This window comes from Myxine glutinosa, chromosome 13, assembly GCF_964187855.1.
Source record: "Myxine glutinosa chromosome 13, kmMyxGlut1.1, whole genome shotgun sequence".
Classification (NCBI taxonomy): domain Eukaryota; kingdom Metazoa; phylum Chordata; class Myxini; order Myxiniformes; family Myxinidae; genus Myxine; species Myxine glutinosa.
The window spans coordinates 66,211,403-66,220,536 of record NC_136273.1 but is presented as its reverse complement, the minus strand read 5'-3'; the positions used below and the strand labels follow the sequence as shown (position 1 = coordinate 66,220,536).

General features: G+C 44.2%; 1 protein-coding gene across 1 annotated transcript in view; it reads left to right on the top strand.

Annotated features, from left to right (window-relative positions):
- Nucleotides 1–286: 286 nt before the first annotated feature.
- The window catches only part of LOC137436931 (uncharacterized), a 33,366-nt gene continuing 24,518 nt past the window's right edge, over nucleotides 287–9,134 (top strand). Inside the window, exons 1-2 of the mRNA XM_078767020.1 lie at nucleotides 287–796; nucleotides 1,004–2,298. Coding sequence (XP_078623146.1) covers nucleotides 327–796; nucleotides 1,004–2,298 — 1,765 coding nt within the window. The 5' untranslated portion in view covers nucleotides 287–326. The remainder of the gene's footprint in view (nucleotides 797–1,003; nucleotides 2,299–9,134) is intronic.

The window sequence follows — 9,134 nt, the reverse complement described above, 5'->3', positions numbered from 1 at the left end:
TCCTGGGTGAAATTCATATGGATTGCGTGGCGAAAGCGCATATATAATACAGCTTGCTGGCGGAGTTCCTCTCACGGTCCGGGGGTCACCGAGACCAGATATTCACCGAGGGGACCACGTAACAGAATTGGGGGCTCGTCCAAATTACGATTTGCGGTTTCGCAATTGGGTCTACGTCCGGGATTTAAAATTGTATAAAATAATAAAATAATAATTTTTTTATTAATTAAAATTTATTAATTAATTATTAATTGGTAAAAAAAAATTTTTTGAGAAATTGGGGTAAAGTCTTGGGTGGAGGTTAACAGGTGTTAACGATAGGCACCATGGCGTTTGTGGCACAGAACTTTGGGGTAACCCCGAGTGAGGCACAGTTCCGAGCGTTGCTAAAGTCGGACCTCTTGAAATTGGCCAAACATTTTAACTTGGAGGTCCGAACTAATTTGAGGAAGGCAGAGTTGCAGGCCACGGTGATACAATCTATGGTGGGATTAGGAACATGGGACGAGTTAGCCTGGGAGTGGCTACCCGAAGAACCAGAAGATGTTGAGCTCCGGAAACTGGAGTTGCAATTACGGAGCCAGGAACGGATTAAAGAAGAAGAAAGGAAAGCAGAAAAGGAAAGAGCAGAAGAAGAAAGGAAAGCAGAAAAGGAAAGAGCAGAAGAAGAAAGGAAAGCAGAAAAGGAAAGAGCAGAAGAAGAAAGGAAAGCAGAAAAGGAAAGAGCAGAAGAAGAAAGGAAAGCAGAAAAGGAAAGAGCAGAGGAAAGGAGAGTGGAACGAGAACTCCAGGAAAGGTTAAAAGAAGAAGAAAGGAAAGCAGAAAAGGAAAGAGCAGAAGAAGAAAGGAAAGCAGAAGCGAGGAGAGAAGAGAAACAAGCAGAGGAAAGGAGAGTGGAACGAGAACTCCAGGAAAGGTTAGCAGAAGAAGAAAGGAAAGCAGAAGCGAGGAGAGAAGAGAAACAAGCAGAGGAAAGGAGAGTGGAACGAGAACTCCAGGAAAGGTTAGAAGGGAGAAAAGCAGAGGAGAGGAGAGCTGCAAGGGACCTCGAAGCAGAGGAGAGAAAAGCGGAAAGGGAATTAAAGGAACGTGACATGGAGCTTCAGCAAGAAATCAAATTCAAGGAGCTGGAGTTAATGAGAGAACGGGGAGAGGCACCACCCTTGCTGATGGGGTCGACACCTAACCAGAAAACCTGGGATGTGGGCAGACATGTGAGGCTGGTTCCACCGTTCAGTGAAAAGGAAGTCGCGAAATTTTTCCCACACTTTGAGAAAGTGGCTCGACAATTAAACTGGCCGGAGGAGGCCTGGACCATACTCGTGCAAAGTGTGCTGGTGGGGAAAGCTCAGGAAATTTATTCGGCGCTACCAATGGACCAATGTGCAGATTATGAGGTACTGAAGAAGCACATCCTCAAGGCCTATGAGTTGGTTCCGGAAGCTTACAGGCAAAAATTCAGGAATGCCAGGAAGAGGGAGAGTGAGACCCATGTGGAGTTTGCCAGAGTGAAAGAAAACATGTTTGATCGGTGGTGTGAGTCAAAAGGAGTCGGGAAAGACTTCGAGACATTGCGGGACTTGATCCTGGTGGAGGAATTCCAGCAGTGTGTCCACGAGGACATCAAGGTGTACCTGCAGGAAAAGAAGGTACCAAAGTTGTGGGACGCAGCCACCATGGCAGATGATTATGCCTTAACCCACCGAATAGGGGTCCACGAACCTAACTCCTCGCCTAGATCTCTGCAGGGGAGGTGGGGAACAGCAGGTGCGGAGAACGACCATACATGGCGGCGGCCTCGAGATGATTATGGGGACAACTATGATACCCCACCGGTTCGAAATCAGAGGGATGCGGGCCCAAGACAAACTTATAGTTCGGGGGGCCCGAGGCAGACCCCGAGTTTTTCCTCCGGGCCTACTTGCGCGTTTTGCAAGAAACCTGGACACTTGATGTCCAGTTGTTACCTCATGAAAAGGGACAACCCAGAGCGGAGTCCGACTATTACAACTCCGAATGCGATGGCTAGCGTAAGAAATCGCCATCAAAAGGGTTACCAACCATTTATTTCAGAGGGGTTTGTGTCACTGGATGGAGCCTCGAATAACCGGAGACCGGTTAGGATATTGAGGGACACAGGGGCCCATCAATCTTTAATGCTTGAAGGCATTTTGCCATGGTCCGAGGAGACGGCAACGGGGGATAGTGTTCGTTTACAGGGGATCGGGGGCGGTGTTAGTGCTCCCCTTCAGGTCATCCAGTTGGAGTCCGATTTGGTGTCAGGACCGGTCACCGTCGGTTTGCAAGCCACGCTTCCTGTAGAGGGTGTATCTGTGGTTATCGGGAATGATTTGGCCGGGGGTCAAGTTTATGGTAACCTGAGGGTTGGTAAAGAGCCCAGCAGGGAAAATAACATCACACCAGCTCGGGATGGCGACCAAAGTGCCAAGTTATTTGTAGGGGGACTGAACTTCAAAACAGAGGAAGAAGTTCTGACCTCTGTCTTCAACAGATATGGGCCGCTGGTGGAAGTGCGGTTGGTAAGAGACTGGGAAACGCAACAGTCAAGAGGGTTCGGCTTTGTCACGTTTGCCAGCACAAAAGACGCCAGAGAGGCAGAGAAGAATTGGAATGGCAAGGATTTGGAGGGTCGGACCATAACAGTAGGGAAGGCATTTCGTAGGCGTCGAGAGGTCTACAGGAGAGGACAACTGGGCGGTAGTTTTGGTAGTGGCCGAGAAGGAGACCGCTATTCATGGGACTACAGGGACCAGTGGTCCCACCCTAATTATTAGGGAAGTTCTGAGAAGTTGAAGCACTGAAGGCGGCGGAGCCGCCGAGCCAAGATTCCTACACGAATTAACCGTGAACGCCGTTCCTAAAGGCGTCCATGTAGTGAACTTTCATGCACGGACTAACCGTGAACTCCACGTTCCTAAAGGCATCCATGTAGTGAATACTCGGCTGGGCCTCCCGGAAAAAGTGCTATCGAGTTGCTTAACTTTGGATCTTTGATCAACCCCTTAACCTTCATTCCCAAGAAACTGACGGTCAAAGTCAGAGGGTCATGAGATGGAGTTTGATTTGGCAGGGACAATGTCGTTGTTGGTACTTAGTCCAGAGGGAGTAATCTGGAGGGGTTGTGGTGAAATTTTGGTTGCTTTATTTTTAAGTGATAACTGTGCCCGGGGGGAACGGATAATGTGGGGGGGGGGTTGAGTTATCTGGTTTGTTTCTCCAAATTGGCCGGCAAAGAAAGTTTTCGCTGGGTTCAAACTTTCTTTCTTGAAGGGGGGGAGTGTTACATATTTATATGAATGTATGTGAATTACCATTCAGGTCTTTGCTTATCCGTGTGTAGTATATTAAGTTGTTGTGTAGTTGTTGTGGTTGGAGGGTCAGGAGCCCTTCTGAGGGAGTGGCCGGAAACGGAAGTGACCGGAAACGGAAGAGGAAAAGACACGAGGAAAAAAGGACGAGTATTCTTCTTCCTCGCCCCGCTCCGAAAAAAGGTGGGATCGACCTTGCGCTGCGTGGAACAGCGGCGTTCCGAAGCGTGGCTGGCGAGAGGAATTACCGGAACGTGTACCTGCCCGGTGGAGACGTCAAGTTGACGTGGGGCCGTGCATCGAACCCGCGTCTGGCCTCGTTCGCGGCACCGTCCAAACAGACGCGTGCGGGTCGCACGTTGGGGCCTAACGCGCCTTGCAAGCGGCGTGGGGTTTGACTTGCTCTACCGTATCCGCTTCGCGTGGCCACGAGGGGCTGCAGCCTCGGTGCCTGGTACGATACCTGCCCGGTGGAAAAACGTCCACCCGGGGTTCGTTCAACCGCCCGAGAGCGGCGACGGCGACCATCATCTTGGTCAGGAGGGGCCCAGAGACATTGTGCGGGACCGAGACCAAAAGGGTGTCGTGAGTACTCACCGGGACACACATGTATAAGATGGCCATCTTACTCATAGGGAATTGATTGTGGCTGGGGAATTGTTGATGGTAGTGTATTGTTGATTGCTCGGGGAAAATCTCCGTGGTTGTGTCATTGAAATGTTGTTGATGGTTGTGTATTGTTGATTGCTCGGGGAAAATCTCCGTGGTTGGGTCATTGAAATTGTATGGTATCATTACCATTGGAAATATATCCTTGAACATCAGTTGTCTCCTGGGTGAAATTCATATGGATTGCGTGGCGAAAGCGCATATATAATACAGCTTGCTGGCGGAGTTCCTCTCATGGTCCGGGGGTCACCGAGACCAGATATTCACCGAGGGGACCACGTAACAGAATATATATATATGTGTGTGTGTGTGTGTATGTATATATGTGTATAGGTATGTATATATGTACAGTCACGTGAAAAAGTAAGTACACCCCATGTAAAGTTTTGACTTTTTCAACATATTTCAACATACAGCTATTTGATCTTCCTTTCAACAATATTGATAGATAAAGGTGATATAATATAACAAATATCATGAAACATTTACATTTTGTAGTTCATTGTATAATTTAAACAAAAATAAATGCAAATTTCGCATGTGGAAAAAGTAAGTACACCCCTACATTTATCACTACTTCAAATACCTAAAATTAGAATCAGGTGCACCAGCTCAGGTTCAAATGATTAGAACTAGGCTATCAGCTAGGGGGGTCAACCGGTACCAAATTGAGGGAGTAAGGCTAATAATGATTTTTGACAAGGTTTTTACCTCTAGAATAAGAAAATATGTGATAGCAAATTCAACGATGTAGCTAAATGTGTGTTATCACCCATTTTCAAAATGGCCGCCAAATTTCTCAAAATATCAATGGTCAATGTAGTTTTTTTCACTATTCACCCTATACCCCAAATTTGGGTATCTTATACCTGGTTTTAGGGGTTAGAAATGATTTTACAACTTTCTAAATGTCATTAGATATTCACGAGAACTATAAATCCAATATGGCGTCCAAAATGGCCACCACTTTACATACAAAATTTAACGTTGTTGTTGTTTTGTTTGCTTTTTTTTCTGTAGGAACGGTGGTCGGAGCAACGAGCAACGGAGTAGATAGAAAGTAGATGCTATACGATTAGAATAGAAATAATAGTACACACCAAGTGATGAGGTCTACTAATTTTCCAAAATGAACAGGAATGTGTCACCCAATTTTGTTCTCTTCATTGCGTTCCAACATCTGGACAAAATGTTGCACAAGATTACCCTACACCGCAACGAAAAGGTGCAAAAATTAATTGATACATTTCCACTATGTCGAAAATATGTGGTGGTGCGATACTTTTTTCCATGTGTATACTTGCAAATCTACTGAATGCCAGTTATTTTCGTGCATATTTTGTGCATAAAGTTGTTGCTATGATGGCAGCCATTTTGTGAAATTGGGCGCCATATTGGATTCTATCTTCTTGGATTAAAGTTCAGATGATGTATTTCATACTTTAAGAGAGCTGTAAAGTCTTAAACATCTCAAAACGCAATGCTATTTGTTACAAATTCCTACAAGAATATGAAACATGGTGTTTTTAATAGAAAAACATGCATTTTGGCGGCCATTTTGAAAATGAGATGATAACACCCATTTACCTACATGGTTGAATTTGCTATCACATATTTTCATATTCTAGGGGTAAAGACCTATCCAAAAATCAATATTAGGTTTACTCCCTCATTTTGGTACCAATGGACCCTATTTTGGGGGTCTGGCTGATGGCCTAAACATTGTTCGAGAGGATCTTGGAGGAACCTGTCTTATTTAAACCTCAGACATTTAGTTTGGTTTGCTTTTTGTTGTTGAAGTGTGCGGCGTCTCCATGCCTAGATCAAAAGAGCTCTCTGAGGCCTTCAGAAAGAAGGTTATAGATGCCTACTAGTCTGGGAAGGGATTTAAAAAGATCTCCAAACAATTTGAAATCAATCCTTCGACTGTCCAGAAGATCATCTACAAGTGGAGAAGATTCCAAACAACTGCCACCTTGTTCAGGCCAGGCCGCCCCAGCAAGTTCAGCCCGAGAGCAGACCACAAGATGCTGAAAGAAGTCTCGAAGAACCCCAGAATGTCATCACAGGACCTACAGGTAGCTCTTGCCACTGTTGATGTCAAAGTGCACGAGTCTACCATTAGAAAGAGGATGCACAAATTTGGTCTACATGGGAGGTGTGCCAGGAGGAAACCTTTGCTGTCCAGAAAGAACATCAGGGCAAGACTAAAGTTTGCCAATGAACACCGAGGCAAAGACTAGCACTTCTGGAACAATGTGCTCTGGACAGATGAGTCAAAGGTAGAGCTATTTGGCCACAGTACCAGAAGACATGTTTGGCGAAAACCAAAGACAGCATTTGACCACAAGAACCTGATACCAACTGTAAAGCATGGTGGTGGAAATATTATGGTTTGGGGCAGCTTTGCTGCATCAGGGCCTGGGCAGCTCACCATCATAGAATCCACTATGAATTCTTCATTGTACCAGAGGGTGCTTGAGGATAATGTGAGGCCATCTGTCGGAAAGTTGAAGCTCAACCGAAGGTGGACCTTGCTTGCAACATGACAATGACCCTAAACATACCAGTAAATGCACCAACGAATGGCTGAAAAGAAAGAAATGGAGGGTTCTGGAATGGTCAAGTCAAAGCCCGGATCTAAATCCCATCGAGATGTTGTGGGGGGATTTGAAACGAGCTGTGCATGCAAGAAACTCCTCAAACATCGCACAGCTGAAAGAATTCTGCATGGAGGAGTGGGCAAAAACTTCCCTCAGTCGATGTCAGAGACTGGTAGACAGTTATAAGAAACGCCTACTTGAGGTTGTTTCTGCCAAAGGCGGCAATACCACCTATTAGAGCCAAGGGTGTACTTACTTTTTACACATGTGAAATTTGCATTTATGTTTATTTAAATTATACAATGGACTACAAAATGTAAATGTTTCATGATATTTGTTATATTATATCACCTTTATCTATCAATATTGTTGAAATGAAGATCAAATAGCTGTATGTTGAAATATGTTGAAAAAGTCAAAACTTTACATGGGGTGTACTTACTTTTTCACGTGACTGTATGTATTAGGGTGGTCCATAGATATATGTAATATTTGATACTATTAAAAATCCATGCTCCACAAGGCTGCCCTTGTTCCTATGTTTATATAGATCATCGGAACCAAATATGAGGTCGATTGGAACTTATGTAGAGGTTGCTTAAAAATTTTAAATTTATCCTGTTTTTTTCAGATGGCAGAAACTCGCAGCTCTTCCACAGTTTGGTTGCTGGGCAAGTCTGAAAAGGAAATATGTGGTGGACTACCAACCAAAGGACACACATTGCAGAAAATGGTGTGCCATCACATACAAGAACACCATACAGTTCGTGAAAGTGCCAAACATAGTGTACAAGCTGTTTGTGCATACTGGTAGAAAGCACGAATTCCAGTGCAGAGAGTAGATTCCTGTGAGCGCCAACTTTTGAAGTTGTATGATGCCTACAAACTGGTAAAGAAAAATAGAACCAAGACATTTGAAAACTATTGAGTGAAGGAGCAGATGTTCAAAGATGATCTTCAATCCCTCTTCGATATCTCACCAAATGATGCGCTTGAGAAAATGACGAATGAAGAAGACAAAGCATTCCTTATCATGCAGCGTGAGGATCACTCAAGTTCACATATGGGATCTGTGGACAACACTCTGGCAGTGAAGGAGAACAGAACGCGTATCAGGCTTGAGAATGAAGATAAAAGAAAGAAGAAACATGCTGCTGAGACTCTAACAGCAATGCAATCTGTTCCATCAACATCGGCTGTGGTTGATGATGATGATGAGTCTGAGATTGAAAGCTCCGATTCAGGGGACAATAAATTCAAACTCCAAAGTCCATCTTCTGCCAAACAGGCAAAAAAGGCTCCCATCAAAGAAAGAATGGAATAATATTGACATTTTTGAAATGTGTTCGAGCCAAATGGTAAAAATCCATGGACTGTAAGGAGAATAAACAAGTCGGTGTCTGAAAAAATGAGACCACCATGTGCTGATGCCAAAACAAAGAAGTGCTGATGCTAAAACAAAGAATGTGATGCTAAAACAAAGAAGTGCTGATGCTTCAACAGAAAATGTCCTACTTTGTTTGGACACATCATGCGTACAGAAAATGAGAGTCTGGAGAAGTGAACCATGCTTTACATGGTTGAGGGAAGAAGAAAAAGAGGGAGATCTTGCATGTATTTACTGGATGGGTGTGGTAAAGGGTGTAACTGAGCTGTCTCTGCCAGATCTTCAGAAAACATTGTAGGGTAGGAATATTTGAAGAAATCTGATCATGAATGTCGCAAGAAGTCAGACACTACTTGATGAAACTGGTTAACAGGTTATAATAATTTTTACTTCTGCTCGGTTTGGACCAGCGACTTTTAGTCTATATACCTCCCATTTGTAAGTACGTCCAATTTTCTCCAAATTTCCCTCAGGCGAGTTTTAAGCAATTTGAGCGACAATTAGGAATTGGATTACTCATCAAAAAACACAATTGGGCCGTAAAGGTTTCGGGGGAAATACCCCACATCACACTTGAAGTCACGGCCGGGAGAAATCACATATGAGGCCTCAAGATACATGTTATAAAGTTATAAACGATCCATATGGAGCCCACATATAATCTGATGGCTCGAAAAATCAGACAGGCGATGGGATGTACATCATTCATGCGTAAAGACTCATTAAGCATATTTATTAGCAAAAGATCATTGCAGCCTATCTGGAGGGGACGCGATAAGATAGTCAAGACTGATCGGATCCTTTAGCCTGTGGCGGACGCGATATGCATTGAATGAATGCTTCAAGGACGTCATGTTTCCTCCAAATTTCATTAACTTTAGAACCTCCAAATTTCATTTGACTATTTATACACCTTAACATTGAGTTGGAGATGGAGGCAAATGAAGTCGCCACAACCTCAATTGTGTGTCCCCTAGTCCCCCTGGCAAATTTGGTTGTGATTGGATGCTTAACAACCGAATGTATCGTGGTCAGATAGACAGACACCAAATTGGGTATTTTAGTATAGAACCACCTTTGGAGGCCATTTTTACCCACAGAGCAGTGGTTGGCCTTTTTTGGGCACCATGGTCCCCTTTTTTTGGA